Below are 19,717 nucleotides of genomic sequence, written 5' to 3'. Positions count from 1 at the left end.
TATTGTGGGTGTTTTTAAGATGTGGATTGGTTGCTTGGACAATTATTTTTGTCTTCTAAAACACGAGGCTGTGCTATTTGATTCAGTTATTATCCAACGGTGAAGAAATTGGTTGCATTTCACAGTACACATTTTTTTTAAACTTAAAACTGATTGCTTTGTAGTGATAGTTAGGCTCCCTAATATTATTTAGATCTATAGAAATAAGAATAATGGGTCTGATTTTCACAGAACATAAACTACGTCATTTTAATGTAAAATAGTATCGTAATTATCCTTTCAGAAATTAGGAAAAAGACTAATTTGTGATTGTTTATATTTGTAAAATTAGTTTAGAAAAAACAGTCGAATTTATGAGAAAATCAAATAACTTAATTTTAATTGGTTTTAAAACTGTATTTTTTTTATGTAGTTTAGATAAATTTATGACTATTTTTTGAGAGAACTCGAGTGATTATTTAATGAATTAGAATTATAGGTTCATCGTCATGCGCGCCAAATCTTGGTTTGTGGTTTTATTAATTTGTTGTTGAATTGGTAAGATAGTGGTTTCTGGTTTATTAGTTTTATTTGATTTGTGATTATATAACTACATAACTATATTACTATTACTATTAAATTACAATTTAAAACAATAAATAAATATAAATACTGGTATGTTATAAAATAAAATTAAAAATTATATAATATATTTCGTCTAGAGTTATTTATATGGTTATATTTTAATTTATGTACCTTTTAGTGTATCGTTCTTGTAATTTTTATCGCCAGTAATTTTTTTATCTTTAAAGCTTATAATGTTTTTTTTATGTATGTATAAACTTATTTAACGCTTAAATTTTGAAAAATAAATTCAAACTGATTTATCAATAGATGAATTGATTCTGAGAAAATTAGTCCAATTTAGCTTCCACAGCATTGCATGTGATATTGGAAGGGTAGGATCGTGCTGCATTTGGTACATTTGATCAGTGGCTTTTAATTTGTTTAGAAAGCATATTACTGCAAAAGCAGAGATTAAGGACATTATGATGCACTTTCTTGCTTTTAATATTATGTTTAAAGTTTGTTGGGCAAAACCTAAAAAGTAAAATAATTATATTTTTTTTTTCTATTTCTACATTATGATAAATATATGTAAATTAATTATAATTTGGGTGGGATGAAATGTACAATTGACAAAAAAATGTTTATTGAATTATCAAAAAATAATTAAATTAAAACAAAACATGTTAAAAATCTGTCATTTAAAAAGGAAAATATGGAAGTAATTAGGAAACACTCCTTATATATATATATATATATATATATATATATATATATATATAACCTAAGATAAAATAAAATACAGTATTTTAAAAAACAAGAAATTAAGAAAGAAAGCTTTAAGGTGTGGGATCCATGACTAACGTGTAATATAATTTAAAGTATTTCCCTTTTTTTTAAATTGATAAATCTTTAATCAGTGTTTTAGAAATGATGAAATCCAGTTCTTTTTAATAACGATAACGACCAAAGCAACGCAAAGAAATTAGTTGAATCGGATTACAATTTTTTATATGTAAAATGAAAAAAATATAATATATTTCTAGATTTAGAATACGTATTCTAAAATTATTTTTTTAAATGTGATCTTGATTTTTTTTAGATATATTTTCAGAACATAAAATTCTATTTTAGATTTATTTTTCAGAATATATTTTTTAAATTTCGAATTTTCAGTTTTGAAATGAAAGATAATTTTGGAAATTTAAAAAAGTTTTGGTGCGGGTCACAATTTATAAGGTGCTGGAAGAATTTGACGCAAAACAATTGCCGATACTATGTCCCAAACGAATCCAAAGTTTTTTTTAGTGGCTTAAAAATCCGAAGTTGATAAAATAAAATCAGGGAACCAGAATATTTTGACCCAATAATAATAAAATCAAGGCAATTTATCCCTCCACCATATATTTTTTATATACACCCTATGTAAGTTTTTAAATCCAATTTTCTCTTTGTCACATATTTGTATACGAATATTAATATTCGGAAGTCACATATTTACTTATGGATATTAACATTCGGAAGTGTTAGTTTTGCCTACTAATATTGGTATCAAAAAGTGTCATGTTTATCTACGTCATTCAAAATTGTATTATTTGACTATGGACATCTTTATTCGGAAGGTACCACCATACTTTCGTATATACATCTCTAGAAATCAATCTTTCTCATCTTTTTTGTTTTACAGTGTGTGATGATTTTGGTATTTTTAATGGATTAAAACCCTCTAAACCAAACCAATTTAAAATAATATAAGTAAAATCAACATTAAAATGTATTTATATGGTCAAAACAAAATTAAGTTATACTTCAATATCAAGTTCAAACAACATCATTCTTGGATAAAAATATTACAACAAATGTTATAATACATAATCAATCATTCTTACGTGAATGTCTTATGACATACACATCTCTGTCATACATTGCTCATCGTGCTAACATCAGGCTTACTTGTATTCTTTTCCACACAAAGCTTTTTCTGGTTTAATATAATCTTCAAAGTTCTTATTTATAACTAAAGTATTATAACTACCACACCTTCTTCTCACATATGTAGTTGGTCGCATATGGTCCACATTAAAAATAAAATTCTCCTCTAGTTCTCACCAAGTTCCTAATCATAAAATACGATAAAATTAATTAAAAAAAATGCACCTACACTAACTTTTATATTTCCACATTCAGAATCACTTGAAAACACTACCTTATGGATTTTCTCATCCGAAACCCATACAATCTATATCTGAAAACAATAAATAAATAAAAAATCCTTTCAGACATAATCATCTACAACCCCTTTGGATATACACTTATAGAACACATAAAAACACTTCCACATATATATAACTTTACCATTTTGTATTACTTGTTTTTTACTGCGTATCCTCCTCCGTCAACTACACCTCCTTTTCGTTACGCTACTGTCGTCGTTGTCATGACTTAAGAACGCTGGTGAATGGAATTTCGAATATGTTGAATTTCGCCCTTGCCTGAATGATCCGGAAGAATGAATGCGGTGTGGAGAGTGTTAGGTGTTGGTGCATCTAAAATTTAATCTAATTTTATTTCATTAAGGGTAAAACAGTAATTCCATATTAACCTATTGGTGTCAATAGAATATGATATGGTGCAGTGAGAATCTATCTAAAATCAAGAAGAAGTCTAGAGAGCTTATGCGTTGGGCCGAGCCCAGTTAAAGATTGAATTCAAATTTAAAGTGAGCGTAATCAGAGGGTGGACACCGTTGCGTTAGGGTAACGCGTTCATTCAAAATACGGAACTTCAAACCCTTACCATATAAACCCTCGCTTGGGTGTTTTCTCTCACAAACCCATATCTCTTTGATCATTTCTCGTTCATTACCTTTAACCCAACACAGCGTAGCTACATTTCCCATTCCATGGTATGCTATATGCTATTGAACTCTTCTTTCAACGCTTTTCTTTCCACTTTTATTTCGCACTTCCGTTTATTCTTCATCTTTTTCGATGCAGGCTTTGCCCAATCAGCAAACTGTGGATTACCCGAGTTTCAAACTCGTAATCGTCGGCGATGGTGGCACAGGTTATCTTTTCTTCTTCTTTTTTCTCACTCTTATTTTCACCATTTAGCCTGTGTTTTCAGTTATTAAAGGTTATTCTGTTGTAGCGATCTGGTTATACCTTGGCATGTGAACTTATTTGTGATGAAATTTCCAGGAAAGACAACCTTTGTGAAAAGGCATCTTACTGGGGAATTCGAGAAGAAATACGAACGTAAGATTAGTTTATAATTAAGATTAAGGTTTTGTGTTTAACATTTATTTCAAATCAAACTTCTTGTTTATCTTGATTTTGCTTTTTCACAACAGCAACAATTGGTGTGGAGGTTCACCCGTTGGATTTTTTCACTAATTGTGGAAAGATTCGATTCTATTGCTGGGATACTGCTGGACAGGAGAAGTTTGGTGGTCTCAGGGATGGATACTAGTAAGTCTTGTGTCCACAATTTTTTTCTTTTAACAGTATTCTATGTGTATCTGATTGCATGTTGTAGTTTGCATGGAAGTTACCTGCACTTTTTAGTTTTTATTTTTTGTATGACGACTGTTAGACACACACACTCATATATTTATTGCATTTAGTTTTTTAATTTGTTCCACTGGAAATTGTTGGTCAAATTATAGAATATAGGTTTATATTGCAAGCCTGTTTTATAGATTTGATTTAGGCCTAAATTTTCTAATGAAAAGGTGTGTAAGAATTTTATTTGTTATGCTGTGATACCAACCCTTTATGTTGTGTTAAATGGTATCTTATGTTGCAGTATCCATGGACAATGTGCGATTATCATGTTTGATGTTACTGCCCGACTAACATACAAGAATGTCCCAACCTGGCATCGTGATCTTTGCAGGTTTGTAAATGAAGCCCCTAATCTTTTTCGGCTGTGATGCCTCTTATAACTCTGAATTTGGTTTATTTGGCTCCATAAGTAATTTCTGCCTAACCTATTTTTCAGGGTCTGTGAAAACATCCCAATTGTTCTCTGCGGTAACAAGGTTGATGTCAAGAACAGGCAGGTGAAGGCAAAACAGGTTACTTTCCACAGGAAGAAGAATTTGCAGTACTATGAAATCTCAGCTAAGAGCAACTACAATTTTGAGAAGCCATTTTTGTATCTTGCACGTAAAATTGCAGGGTAGAGCCACTGAGTTTTCATTTCTTACATTCATTTCATTTTATACTACGCTTTTAAATGGACACCAATTTATTTTTTTTCTAACTGTGTCAATTTTGCAGTGATCCTAACTTGCACTTTGTAGAATCCCCTGCATTGGCTCCACCAGAAGTTCAAATTGATTTAGCTGCACAGCAACAGTAAGCCATCTGTCATTAACTAAATTGTTTCTCCGATTCTATCAGCATTTTACTTATTATTGGTTTCTTGGCATGATAAGAAAAAGATGGGTTGTAGATTTGTCAAGTGTGCGTTTTGAATTAAAAAAATTGCTTAACGAAAACGAATTACCACTAACCAAAATAATGGGGAGGAATTGAGGAGAACTGTTTGAGAAAGTGTCTTTTGTGTTGTTAGCTGGGGGAAGACTTTGCTGTTAAATATACTTAAATAATAACGAGGAATCGGAATTGTTTCGTATAATTAATCATTCCTCTTCTGCCAGCATTAACATCCAAACAAAGTGAACTAATTAGCCGGCATAGCTTTCATATATTTTTAAATTCCACAAAATGCATGACTTGTGTTTCGGAAAGGTCCTTCTAACGTAGTAGTATTGTTCTCATTTGATGTGGTTTTGTTCATTTTAAATTTCTTATATTTATTATGTATTGGTGGCTTTTGCAGGCATGAAGCCGAGCTTGCTGCAGCTGCCAGTCAGCCCCTTCCTGACGATGATGATGACACTTTTGAGTAGAGAACTAGAGTGTTTATGGAACAAATGTTGGTTTTTGTAAGCTATTTCAAATCCTTTAAGGGGTTGTAGTGTTGACACTTCGTTGTTTAAATTACAATTTGTTTTTAAAGTAAAATTCTCATTTTTACTATGTAGGGGTGTTACGAAGGTGTGAGCTGGTTGTTTCAACAAAATTTTGATCTTTTATTATGCAAGGATGTGCGTGTTGGATATTTTCAATTACACATCTAGGAATTAAGGATGTGATTTTCACAGAATATAATTGAAGTTAATTTGGTGTAAAATAAATTGGTCATTTTTTTTAAAAGTTAGATTTTTGTTTTTATTTGATTCCTCTGTTAAGATAACCTGACATTAGACGTTTCTGGTTTTATTGTTTATAATAACGGTATCACTGATATTTTAATAGAAAATGTATTAAGATTTGGAAGGGAACATTTGATATAAATGAAATTTTAGTAGTTGGTGTCTATTGATAAGGAAAAACTGAGGCTATTTTAGTGGATTCTAGAAGTCAAATCAATACTGTATTAGTGAGAAATTTGTGGTGTAGATTTTCTTATATAAGCACTGAAGACATATCTCAGTGAAAGCTGAAACCTGTTTTTTGTGTTCATTTTCATTTTTTGGTGTCTAGTTTGATGCACTAGGGTACCATCCCTTCCTACATATATATATACATATATATATATATATATATGTCTTTTTTTGCATTGCTAGTAAAAAAGAATTAGTTGTGTTTAATTTGTTTATATTGGCATTAACTAAATTGAAATTTATAAGTAGGGAGAACTAAATGTATATTGTTTCTTAAAAAGTTTTATTTTATCTTCAAATGTTTATGTTAAATTTTAAAAGAATAAAAATTTGGAAAAATAAGTTTTAATTCAAACTAATTTTTCTATGCTAGTTGTTTTTATTGTAGTTTTTAATTTGTGTCAATGAGTTTCTTTGATGGGCTCAGCTGGACTCAAACAAGTTTATTTCTTGGGCAAATTCTTCCTACACCCAACATTTCACAATTTAAAAAAATCCAAAAATAACCTTTATTTCGAAAATGAAAATTCGAAATAGAAAATAGTACATCCCGAAAAACATGCGCCCAACACAATTTAAAAAATTCCAAAAATAACTTTTATTTCGAAAATGAAAATTCAAAATAGAAAATAATACATTCCAAAAAAATAATATCCGAAGAGCATTTTGTGTTTCAAAATAGAAAAATAATACATTCAAAAAATATATCCGAAGAGCATTTTGTGTTTAAAAATCCGAAAAAAAAATCAAAAGCTCGGATAAGAAAATCCGTAATATAAAAAACAAACAATACATTAAGGTTATTTTTGTCTTTTCCATTGAAATTAGGTGCAGTGATATGCATTGCCTATTTCTTGTCCATTTATTCTGCATCCCCCACTAGTTTGAAGGTGCACCTTCATGGATGGTGAAATTTTAAAAGTGTTCTCCTATTTCATATTTGTAAAATGTATTTTTTTTTACCTTTTAAAATACATTTCTAGATTTAGAAATACAATATAAGTTGGATAATTCAAAATATATTAAGTATAATTCCAAATACATTAAATCTGAATCGTTCATTCTGTGTCTGGAAATATATTTTGGATTTTAGAGTCTAAAATGTACATTTGTATTCTATGATGTACATTTTGTAATATAAATTTTGTTTTTAAAATTATATATTTTGTAATAAAAAATATTGATGTTTCATGAGAATGAAAGAGTAAATTTGAAATGGTACAGTCAATGGGAGTTCAATTAAAAACTTTACTTTTATATTTTGATTATACCAATGAACTCTCCTTAATCATTTAAACAAGTACAGTACTTCTCATATAACTTCTTTTTCAAAGTTTTTTAATCAGCAAAAAATTTGATTTTTTTTTTTTGTAATAGCACATAAATTAACTGGTATAAATTTATTGAATCTAATCAATTTAAAATTGTGTTAACTATTTTAATATGAATTCTTACTCTCAATAGAAATCTTATTTAACTATAAAAATATTTTATTCAATAAAAAAATGGTTTATATAAAAAAAAACTCCAACTTTTTATCCCATGACCTGTTGCTCATAATATCTTATATTATTAATTTATTTGTTAAAATTTTAGTAAGTTTTTCAAGTATAAAATAATTTTATTACAGAGTATATCTCTACTTTAATGCAGAGAAAACCAAAGTATAAAAAAAAATGTTATAAAAAGGATATTTAATACTAAAATGGGCAGTGTTGGTGCATTCCCATGCTTTTTGAAGTTGCACACCCATATGGTGGCAAACGAGTAAAATTTGGCAAAGTGATAAAACTGACCTTTAAAAAATATATTCTGAATGTTATATTTTAAATATATATTATAAAATATAAAAATTATATTTTATAAAGTACCATTTAAAGTATCAAAAAATAAGTTTTAATATTTTAGAATATACTATATGAAAGGTTACTGTATTGCAGAATTGAAAACTGGAGCAGCAAAAACGGTAATAATTTATTTTCAGTATTTATAGGGTGCAACTTGAAAAGTATGGGGTTGCACAATGCAATACCTGTAATTAATTATATTAGGAGGCCCATTTATGGAAAAAATAATATATGACCGAAAAAGCAAAGTCCAGGTGGAAGAGGTGCGTGAGGTTAACGCTGAGAGGAACTCTCTTGTGAGAAAGGGGAACTATTATAAACCCTTGCTTTCATTTCTCTCTGTCTCCTCTCTCAGTCACCGCTTTCACCATGGTTCTCTTTCTTTCTTTCTGTTTTTTTTTTTTTTTTCAATTTTCTCTCCACATTCGATTAACATTATATTTTCATCGCAGGCTTTGCCAAATCAGCAAACAGTTGACTACCCAAGTTTCAAGCTCGTCATCGTCGGTGACGGTGGGACAGGTGAATTACTTCTTGCTTCTTGAGGGTGATCCACTTTCATTCTTTCTTGATTTGAAACCGTTAGGGTTAGGGTTAGGGTTTGGTTATTTCGCAATTGGTATTGTTTGTCTGGTTTTTCTTTTTTGGGGAACGATCTACCTTATTTCTAAAAGTAAAATTTCAGTATCGAGTTGTTCATCATCAATATGAGTTTTATTGTTTTATTATACGATGTTGGATCTTTACAGGAAAGACCACTTTCGTGAAGAGGCATCTCACCGGTGAATTTGAGAAGAAATATGAACGTGAGATTTTTTTTTTTTTTTTTTATCAATTATTATTTGTGGTTAATGATTTATGCTCATAGTTTGTTTTTGTGTTTGTATTTTATTTGCGTTTATCATCTTATTTGTTGTCATGGCTCTGTCTCAAACAGCCACTATTGGTGTGGAGGTTCATCCGTTGGATTTTTTCACGAACTGTGGAAAGATTCGTTTCTACTGTTGGGATACTGCCGGGCAAGAGAAGTTTGGTGGTCTCAGGGATGGATATTAGTAAGTTTTTTTTTTTTTTTTGCGGGAACTGGCAACAAGACCGCAGACTCCCTTTGTTATTCTAATGTTTACATGTAGATGACCTGTGTGATCATTTGAATCCAAAGGGGAAATACGAGTTGTTATACTGTTTGATGCTTAGAATTAAATAGCACGCATCTCTTCTGTTTGCATGTTGTTGGGAGCTTTCATCATCTATGTGTTTCTTGTTTCTTACATGGGTTATTGTTTTGAATATCTACATTGTATGACAAGGCAAGACTGAAGATTATGATTTATTATATCTTGTTGTGCTTACATACATCTTTCAATCATAACTTCTGCATGTGTGTTAAATGTTAGATTTGTTACTTGTGAACTAATATTGTTGTCCGTTGGCATTGTTTCCATAATTTTATTTTATCATAACTATTAAAGCTTTTGCGTGAAAATTGCCTGGCTCTGCATGTGTTGTTAATCTTTATAGGATGAATTGGATAGGATGAATTGGATACGTAAGAAATTTCTAATTTATTCTTTTGGAAATGTTTATTGGAAATTTATAAAACCCCTAAGCTTATCTTTATATATATTTTGATCCCTTTCTCTGCTTTTAACTCATATTCTTTATATTGCAGTATCCATGGGCAATGTGCAATAATCATGTTTGATGTTACTGCTCGGCTAACTTACAAAAATGTCCCTACCTGGCACCGTGATCTTTGTCGGTTCGTAAATGAATTTGTTAAAACCTGTTTATTAGTTTCATACGAGTTCTGTATACATCAGATCATTGACGTTTTCTGCCCAATTGATTTTTTAGGGTTTGTGAGAACATCCCAATTGTTCTTTGTGGTAACAAGGTTGATGTAAAGAATAGGCAAGTGAAGGCCAAGCAGGTTACTTTTCACAGAAAGAAGAATTTGCAGTATTATGAGATATCTGCAAAGAGCAACTATAACTTTGAAAAGCCATTCTTGTACTTGGCTAGGAAACTTGCAGGGTACCTCCAAAACTGCTAGATTTATTTGCAGTCCATATTATAAGACAATTACAAACTTCTAAATTTATTTCTCCTAAAATTTTGCTACTTGTGTCAATTTTGCAGAGATCCTAACTTGCACTTTGTAGAATCTCCTGCTTTGGCTCCACCCGAAGTTCAAATTGATTTAGCAGCCCAACAACAGTAAGTTACCTGTCCTTTAGCAAACTAATTCTTTATCAGCAACCTGTAGTTCTTGGTCACGGCTTCTCTAGGATGATAAAATAGGTTTATAGAACTGCATGGTTGTATGTTGAATTTAAAAATGTCCTAATGGTTTGTCGTCATGGGTATTATATTAGGTTTTTAGTAGGCTGTGTTATTTTAGTTTCTATGAACTAAGAGCCTCCGAGTTGTTTCATATCGATCAAACTGAAAGTATTCTTATTGTATTTGGTCATCCAGAGTTGTTCAGATTTTTTATAATGTATGAATTTGTGACTTTTGCAGACATGAGGCTGAGCTTGCTGCAGCTGCTAGTCAGCCCCTTCCAGACGACGACGATGATACTTTTGAGTAGGAATTGTGCGTCTGTGGACCATTTTCCTTAGTTACTGGTATTTGTGTATGCTACAATATATGTTTTTTGGGGTTGTGTATTATTGACATTTTTGAACATGGATTTGAGGTTTTAAATTCAATCATTATGAGGTGATTTGATTATGTTTGTTTGGTTATCACGTTCGGCATTCCTGTTGTTCAGTGTTTTTGACGCCCGACAAATACATTTTGCATATATGGTGGGCAAAGCCATTTATTTTTTTTAGTCAGTAATCACTTCATATATTATCTTCCAAGTAAATGAAGTGATATTAGTGACTCAATTCTCTAATAACTTTTTGAACTTGTATTTTTTCTGAACATTAACGTGCTTGAAAGATCATTACAAGCACTTCTCAAGAAAATAACATTGCTATCCTTTACTCTGAGGGTGAATCTGTGGACCGGTTAACATGCACTAATAAGATTAAAATAGATTAAAAGGATAAATCGAATATAATTTATTTAGGCAGTGTGATCTTTTAAAAATGTTTAGCTTGTTAAATTTATAAGCAAGGTTTTTTGTAGCGGTTGGACCCTCTGAAATAAATTTAAATGGAAAGGTGAAATGAAGTTGTACCTATAAAGTTGGGCACCTTTCTGTCAGTACAGGGGATTTTCACAGTATTCTTTTACTCCAACAACTACCACTCTTTCTGAGATGTAATTTTTATAGTGCTGAAAGTGCATGATGTAATAAATAACGTTGCGTTATTCATTTGGCCGAAGATAATAAAATGTGACGTTTATAACTACTTAACTACCTAGCATTACATAAATCATCAAAGTCGACACATGTCCCGTTATCAACATGGTGTTATCCATATCTTATTTTTATCAAATACTAACATAGAGAATAAAATAAAAAGAGAAAGAAAAAGGTAAAAAAAATCATAACAAGATATTCAAGTCTTCTTTTATTGACAGTAATTTGTTTTCTTTTTACATAATACTTTTTTTTTTGCTGAGTGATTGTAATGTGCTTTTTTACTCCATTTTATTCTTTGGTTCTAACGTTTATAGTCCAACCTACTTTAGTTAGCTTTAACTTGCGTGAATTAAAAAAAAGAGTTAAATGATTATATAAAGAAAAATCGTAAGAAAAAGATACTATAAAAATTATGGCTATGCTTACTCAGATTTTAAAAACCTCAACTTCATGTCTTTATCTTTTATCTTCAATAATCAAAATTGTACTCGTAATTCCTACCAAAACTTTAATGTTTCGTGAGAATATGTCCACAAATGTAAAAAAATGTATTAGACTATGTACCATTGTGATTACAAGGATACAAACACATCTCGAGCAATTATAAAATTTACAGTAGACATTTTTGTCACTAACCTTTCATGTTATTTTGAACTAAAATTATTTAGAAATAAAATGTTGGAAAAGATATTCTAATGTCAACTTCACGAGCAAACATATACACTCGATTGCAACATCACACTTTCGACTGGAAAATATAAAAAATATGTTGTGTTTCGTTCTATTGATGACATACAAATGAAGACCGACGAGTAGATGGAAATGATGTCTGATTTTACTAAATATAAATCCTAAACCCTAAATTAACTCATCCTTCCTGCATTCACTGAGTTATATATATATATATATATATTATATCATTATATTTAAATTTAAATTTAAATTATACACTATTTTAAAATATATTAATTATTTAAGTTATTAATAATATTAATTATTGGTTACATTATTCATTAGTTTGGACTTGAGTTTGGATATCGATTATGGATTCTCACTAGTTGGACTGGATCAACTGTTGGCCTTTGATCAACTCTCGAATATGTACTAGCAAGAGGCTCCGATGATATAATCAGAACTGATTTTAGTTAATTATTAGATTCTACTTACTTCTTGAATTAATTACCTATTTATAGTACTTTTTATTAGACTTTAGATCCAATTGAATTGTACATTGTATTTATTAAACATATTAAACGTACTTATACCTATTTAATAGATTTTGCTATAATATTTTACTATTTAATCATTTATTCATTTTTATTTAGTTTTCAATTTTATTATCGATTTTTCAACTTTTCAACTATTCGACCTATAGTGCAATTATTAATAAAATTATATATATAATATAAAATATTAATATATTAAATATTACATAAATTTATGTAATAAAATCATTTAATTATACTATTAATAAATATTAATAAAAACATATAGATATAAATAATAATAAAATAAAATTATAATATCAACAATATATATATATATATAATTATATAAAATAATAAATATGTATAATCATTTTTATTATTTTTATAAATACTAATATACTTAATAATTATATTAGTTAAATAAATAAAAAATATATTTTATTTTATTTTTTGTTAAAAAATACTAATAATTATAAATACTATATATTATAAAAATTTAATTAAATCAAAATTATAAAAAAAAATATCATAATTTATTATTTTAATTTTTTAATAACAAAAATAAATTTATAAACTTAAATTTTACATCTTTAAAATAATTTATAAATTTTATCAATAACAAACTTTAATAAATCATCTTCATAAATTTATTTCAATATGCATCCTCTACCTCACAAGTTCACTCTCTTCTCTCCCCCGACAAATCTCACACCCATCTAAGACCATTGTTTAATTGCAACATCAAACTTTCCAAAGGAATACTCTACCTCACAAGTTCACTCTCTTCTCTCCCGACAAATCTCACACCCATCTAAGACCATTGTTTAATTGCAACATCAAACTTTCCAAAGGAATACTGATAGTTAACACTTAGTAGCCCTGATTACTTTTTTACACAAGATAATTTATTGATTATTGTCAAGGTTACAAGTATTTTTTTTATTTCAACTCAGGATTATAAATTTATAAAGGAACGTTTAAGCGTTGCTTATGCGATATACCTAGTATAATTAAAACATTAAAATATTTTATTACAACACCATTAAAAGACTTGGCAGATAACATTTTTAAAACGAGTAAAAATGTTCTTAATATGTATTATGTTAAGAATTTTTTTACTAATGATATATGCCTTTCATTTAGTTGCAGAAATTAATTTAGTGATATCTGTTTAAGAGACTAATTAATGGAGACCTTGAAAACAAAACAGTAAGCTTCACTATCTACTAATGTTTTTTTACATCACTAGTTCTTTGATTAACATGCGTAATTTTGGCCTCCATGTACTAATTTATGAAAAAGCATTTAATCTTTTTCAGAAATCTTTAAAGCCTAAGTGAACAGCTACATTAAAAAACATTACGCAAAGCAACCCCAATTATGTTTACATTGAGCGACACAATTGCATTATCGTCCGCAACTGGTCGGTTGCTCAATTCCCCTAAATAAGAATATGAAAAACATAAAAGAGGGATTGGGAGTGTCAATCTTTTACTGAATGAATTTAGCCTACAATAGATACGAGTAATAACTCTAAACATTAAAAGCACTGTAATTGGATCCAACAGCACATTAACAGAACTGTAATAACTAAAAATTACTGGAACTATACTTCAATCGAATACACAGCACAGGCTGCAATCATACAAAATTTGAACATATTGTGACTTAACTGCGCATAATACATCGATTAAATTGATTATTCGCGATATAACATATTCAAAAAAATTCAAAATACGGAAAACAAGCCAGATTTTACACAAACACACAATGAGGCAAACCAAAAATGCATCAGAGTTGCATCATCTTCTCAGGTACTTGCTTTCCACATTTGATTTGGAAGAACTAAAACATTGATCAGCTCAGCAAATGGGATTCAAATTGACCACAACGAAAAAAAGTGCATTAGATTAAATTACCGAGAACTATGTTTATGAATAGCCGATATAAATTTTATCTCAATATATAACATTTCAAAATAAACAGTCAAGAATCAGAATGATGAGGTTGCAAAGATTAACAAAATGTCATCAACGGATCTCGTTAGCGATCAGTATGTAAACCCAACACACAATATAATTATTTGGAGACAAAAACAAAACGATAGGGATAAAAAAACATAAATTTGACCTCAATGAGAATAATGATAGAAAATGGTGCTCCATGTCAATGAGAATCAACGGATGTCCTAACACTTTTCTTGATGGTCAATTGACAGTGTGCTTGACAATATCGAGGGGCTGAGAGATGTCAGACATTTTGAACTTAACAACATATACGCTCAGAAACCACTATAGAAAGGAGGAAATGAGTTTATTGATTTTTGAGTATGACGGGAATATGCGAATCCTATGTTTTTTACAAATTCTTAGATACAGTAAAGTTCCATTAAAAAATTACTTAATGGAGTATTTTTCCCAAGACCTGCTAAAAAACCATCGTTAACATGTTTCCTATATACGCCAATTTCAACAATGTCAAGATAAAAAAAAATGTTGATGAACTCGTGGAAATTATAAGATCCAAGCCTAAGAAAGTTTAGAAAAATAAGAGCATTAAGTGACCAGTTCAAAAAAAGGTACAATAAGACAGCATGAAATGGGCTGTCAGACAGTGGTGAACTGACATTAGAGAATGGAGAGAATAATTTTGCAGACAGGTCAATTATGACCAAACGACCCTAAAATAATTAGGTCAATTATGAAAAAACGATATGAGATTTTTACCCGTCTGATGTAGTGGCTGCAAAGCATTATTGCTGCTGCAATTTGCTGCCATGTCAACACACCGGACATCTGCTTATGCATCATGGAGAGGCCACGGGACAGAAATCCAGGGCAATTAGCTACCTGATATATAACACATTCTGAACATCCTAGCATCACTTTTTTTCCACTGACAGGATAAAGTATTCAAGTAACAGTGAAGATAATTCACAAGGTATGCAAATAAATGAATTAAATTGTTATTATCTGAATAATTGCACTATAAGAAGACCTTCCATACGAGGATCGTGTTCTTGAATCACATGAGTAACCCTAAAGTGAGATCGTGTTCTTGAATCACATGAATGATAAAGCAGTGGTCAGAAATTTCTAATCTCAGTAAGAAAATTATTGGTAGATGTGACCAATTAATTTGCAGAGAGAAAAGAAGCAAACCTAGTATCATATTTAGCCATTGGAAGCAAGGCATGCAAGCCTCCTACACTGGCCCTGGAAAATTGTAGTTGATTCATCAATAATATTCAAATGGCAGAAAAGTTGATGCCATAAAATAAATCGCTAATATATTTCATTCAAATTAAGTATTTTAGATCAAATTCAGAAGTATAATCAAGGTGTCCAGGCAAATCAATTACTTGGCAATTAAATGACATACAAGTAGCTAAGGAGACAATCAGTTGAATATCTCATATCAGCAAATCATAACAGGTGTAGAAGCCAAGAACTTGTGACATTGAAAAGGAAAATTATAGCATCAAATATAAGGAGAGAGAGAGAGTGAGACTAGCAAATAAATAAAGAGCATCGTAACTTGATATATTCATAATGAGTGTATAGCAACATTATTTTCCCAATATAGAAATATTAAGAAAAAATAATTCAAAAATATGTACTCTTCTTCAGAACCTACTAAGGCTGTACAAATAAGGAATTAAAATGTAAACATTTAAAAATTCTGACCACATGAACCTAAGTTCTTTATCTCCATCAAATGTTCATCATTTGAAATATTGAGTGAAATTCGAAGGTTAGTCAATAATTCTTCCTGTTCCCAACTTAAAGAACCAGAGGCATACATAACTTCTAGGGTACTGTGGTATGCATGCAACTCTAAACTATGAATTCTTTCTGCTGCAACCTCACTGGGAGAAGTGGAGCATCCTTCATCCACATCTCCAACATCTAGAGATTCTGCATCACTGCAAAGGGTATCCTCATCCTGGCAAGGACCTGGTAAGGTATCACTGGAAATTTTATTTGAGTTACTACTTATGACACTACAACTGCCAACAGAACTCAGATCACTACAAGAATAATCAGGTTCTTCAATTCGTTCAAGAAAGTGTGTTGAAACATTACAAGGATTCTCCTTTCCTGTTTCATAATATTTTTTGGTACCATTAGTAAAGGAAGTATGCATGCATTTTTCACCCATATTATTTTGTGGGTAAACAACAGCATATACCTTATGCAGCGAGGGGGCTGTGGTTACAGCTTTGAATCTTTCACACTCACCCATATTCGACACAGCCCTTAATTTTCTGGGATAAGACTCAACAAGAGAGGAGACAAAAGGTGATGTTCTTTTCAATGTTGAAGATGAAATCAGGCAAGGTTCCTGGTGATCACTGGCATCTAATCCTGGAGAAACAATATTTCTGCACTTATTTTCAGGCTCATCTTTGGAACTGTTAGAAATCAAGCTAGACTTCCCAACTGGTGACTTGACAGATCCCTGAAAGAAGTATGAACAAATATCAGGACATTGAATTAAATTTACGAGTACTCAAGGAATCTCTATAAATAGATCAGATATTCAACCATAAAGAAAGTAATCAAGCTTTGGAATATTAGCTAAAATTAAAAATTAAATCATAAGCAAAGCTGTATTATTTATGTTGAACAAATGGAAATTTACCTTAGACTTGACCACCCATTGACCATTTTGAAAAGTCTGGCGTGCCCTCATGTTTACCTTGAGCACCGTTAACTCTTTGCAAGATACCCACAGTCTTACCAGGTAGAAATCTCCATCAATGAATTTCAAAACAGTAGCTGCTCTCCAAGAACCGAAATTGTAAACCTCCACGTGATCATTAGCTACCCAACTCCCAATACCTTTAACAGGAGGGGGAGATGGTCTGATGGCCTTTCTTGAAACTCTCTCTATGCTAGCTTCACTTGTTGTACTAGAACGGTCATACTGAACACTGTAGGTGTGCCCATTACCAGAAATTATTCGTGCACATCGCCATTCCACACTAAGTCCATCGGTATTGCCAGGGATCTCCACTTTAATTCCCTTTCTCAATCTCATGGTGATGACTACTCCAACTCAGACACGAATCTGTGGCATTAATACTCGTACGTTAATATCACAGAAGAAAAATCACAAAATTGTTTATATCAGATACCCTAGAAGGATTATAGATTATCTTCCTATACAACTCCAAGAAAATATTCAACAAATTTTACCAAAGATGGAAATAGAATCAAATTTAAGGTTTTAAACAGCCCACGACGGTAGCAAAGTTAGGGTATACCGAATCTATATCGCAATTCAGACCACGATTGTGGATGCATAGATTGCATTTGTCAGCAATTTCTCACGATAAAACCATGACAAAAACAAAAATTCAAAAACCTTGACCGGTGTTGCGAATCACTAACTAATCAGGCAAGTGTGTCAATCGAATGAATTCATAAAAATCAAACTTACTGCTATGCTCAACAAAATAAATCTCCGAAAAAATTTGCAACGAAAAAAAAAACTACATTGAATATTGTCAACGCGATTAATTGAAAAGTAACTAAAATCTTAGAATAGCTACAATTCATAGAAGCGGACTACATAAAATAGACCAAATAAACTGGAAAGGGAGGTAACAGGATCAAAATTTAAAAGCAGGTATCGCAATCGAAGCAGAAACGTTTAAATTGTAAAAAGTGGCATGAATCGAAACAGCTCTAATAAATGAAGATGGTGAAAAATTACCTTTATCGACGATTCACGATGCGAGATCGCTTACAACCTCTGAACTAATCGCTGCGCCTGTAAGTACCTTTGATTTTTCGAAGGGGAAGAGTATTGAAAAATCGAACAAATTAGGGTTTCTAAGAATTTATCGTCAAAAATGGCATAATTGTGCAATTTATGGGCGCACTGGAGATAAAAATAGCCATATGGGCCGCAATGGTTTGGGCCCATATAATTTGTACTTTTTAAGAAAATAAATATCAAATTCATTTGCTATATAAGTTATGTTTACTATATAAGAAATAAGTTTTGCTTACTATATAAGAAAATAACTAGTTTGTTAATTTAATATTGATTATTAACAATTTTTCTATATATATTTTTTACTGAAAGTAAGAGCTATACCCAATATAAACAAGTAATTCTAAAATATACGCAAAACTAAAGTGACCCGTGCTATACTAATTAATATTAGAAGATAGTATCTGATAAATGTTAATTAGTTAAGATATTTAACATATTTAAGTCACTTTTGTTTTACATATTTTGTAATGTTATCAGTGATGCCCGTGACATCTCAACTCTATTTAGTAAATAATGTAATTAAAAATCATTGTTGTTGTAACTTTTAAGATAATAATTATTCAAGAGAGCATATATCTTATTTATCTATTATCTATTATCTATTATCTATTATCTATTATATCTTACCTATCTTATTTATCTATTATCTATTATATCTTACATATCTTATTTATCTATTATCTATTATATATTACATATCTTATTTATCTATTATCTATTATATATTATATATTTTATTTATCTATTATGTATTACAAGAAACGGTTTTGCAAAGTGAATGGATGCAACGTGATAACCCAATTCTTTTACTGTCAATATGTCACTAAATTATTTTATTTTTAATTCATGAAATATATAATTATGTTAATTAATTTAATTATTTATTTACTTATAAAACATTTAATTATGATTTAAAATTTTAAAAAATCAAAATTTATACCTATATATAAAGAGATTCCCCTCTTTAACTCATTTTTTTTATATTTTCAATTTTACCCTTATATTAATATTTATTTTATTGTTTTATTTTGGACATTTTAGTTATTTTTTTTAAAGCATTTAATAAATAACTAATTACTTTTATATTTAATTGAAAACTGTTTTTCTTTTTTATTTTTAAAACTAATATTCTATCATTTTTGTAAAAAAAGATACCAATTTTAAATTTTGGATGTGAAGTAGTTTATTTACCATTTTGTATTGGTTTTTTACCCATATCTTCACCTCTCTAAAAATCATAATTGTTATTCCTTCTTATCATTTGGTTTCTTGTTCTTTATTTGTAAAAAAACACGAATCACTATGACTCAAAATGTGATTGATATGGATGGAGATGTCAACGAGGAACAAAACAACTTATTCTTCTTCACTACATCCTTCTTCATGGATCACATATTATTCTCATCACCAATGTGGCATGGAAGCTTCTCCAAATTTGACAATAGAATTTTGAGTTTATGATTTCTAACGTGATCTTTCTCGCACGAGGCATGGAAGAGGTTCGTTGCATTACGAAAGATTGAATCTTTGTAACTTGGATTTGTAATGG

General features: G+C 30.0%; 3 protein-coding genes across 8 annotated transcripts; 2 read left to right on the top strand and 1 right to left on the bottom strand.

The window, feature by feature from the left end:
* Window positions 1-3,273: 3,273 nt before the first annotated feature.
* On the top strand, window positions 3,274-5,594 carry LOC137820055 (GTP-binding nuclear protein Ran-3). The gene is made up of 8 exons (XM_068623833.1): window positions 3,274-3,451; window positions 3,543-3,612; window positions 3,747-3,803; window positions 3,899-4,016; window positions 4,354-4,443; window positions 4,549-4,728; window positions 4,830-4,907; window positions 5,395-5,594. Exons 1-8 carry the CDS (start codon window positions 3,449-3,451, stop codon window positions 5,462-5,464), a joined length of 666 nt encoding a protein of 221 aa, XP_068479934.1. The 5' UTR covers window positions 3,274-3,448; the 3' UTR covers window positions 5,465-5,594.
* A 2,476-nt stretch (window positions 5,595-8,070) lies between these two features.
* Window positions 8,071-10,587, top strand: LOC137820053 (GTP-binding nuclear protein Ran-3). The gene is made up of 8 exons (XM_068623831.1): window positions 8,071-8,220; window positions 8,301-8,370; window positions 8,598-8,654; window positions 8,786-8,903; window positions 9,521-9,610; window positions 9,706-9,885; window positions 9,991-10,068; window positions 10,375-10,587. Exons 1-8 carry the CDS (start codon window positions 8,218-8,220, stop codon window positions 10,442-10,444), a joined length of 666 nt encoding a protein of 221 aa, XP_068479932.1. The 5' UTR covers window positions 8,071-8,217; the 3' UTR covers window positions 10,445-10,587.
* A 3,381-nt stretch (window positions 10,588-13,968) lies between these two features.
* LOC137820051 (Plant Tudor-like protein) lies at window positions 13,969-18,263 on the bottom strand. 6 transcript variants are annotated; one of them, XM_090294705.1, is made up of 6 exons: window positions 18,103-18,263; window positions 17,026-17,454; window positions 16,573-16,842; window positions 15,543-15,596; window positions 15,379-15,437; window positions 13,969-15,230 (listed from the first exon to the last, which is right to left on the bottom strand). In XM_090294705.1, exons 2-4 carry the CDS (start codon window positions 17,422-17,424, stop codon window positions 15,555-15,557), a joined length of 711 nt encoding a protein of 236 aa, XP_090150831.1. In that variant the 5' UTR covers window positions 17,425-17,454; window positions 18,103-18,263; the 3' UTR covers window positions 13,969-15,230; window positions 15,379-15,437; window positions 15,543-15,554. The 6 variants fall into 6 exon arrangements, with proteins under 6 accessions (XP_090150831.1, XP_090150828.1, XP_090150830.1 ...); XM_090294707.1 differs by lacking the exon at window positions 15,379-15,437 and having other exon boundaries at window positions 15,092-15,230; XM_090294706.1 differs by lacking the exon at window positions 13,969-15,230 and having other exon boundaries at window positions 15,325-15,437.
* Window positions 18,264-19,717: the final 1,454 nt, after the last annotated feature.

The sequence above is a fragment of the Phaseolus vulgaris genome, chromosome 9 (assembly GCF_051622355.1).
Source record: "Phaseolus vulgaris cultivar YP4 chromosome 9, ASM5162235v1, whole genome shotgun sequence".
NCBI lineage: Eukaryota > Viridiplantae > Streptophyta > Magnoliopsida > Fabales > Fabaceae > Phaseolus > Phaseolus vulgaris.
This window is presented reverse-complemented; position numbering and strand designations above follow the sequence as displayed.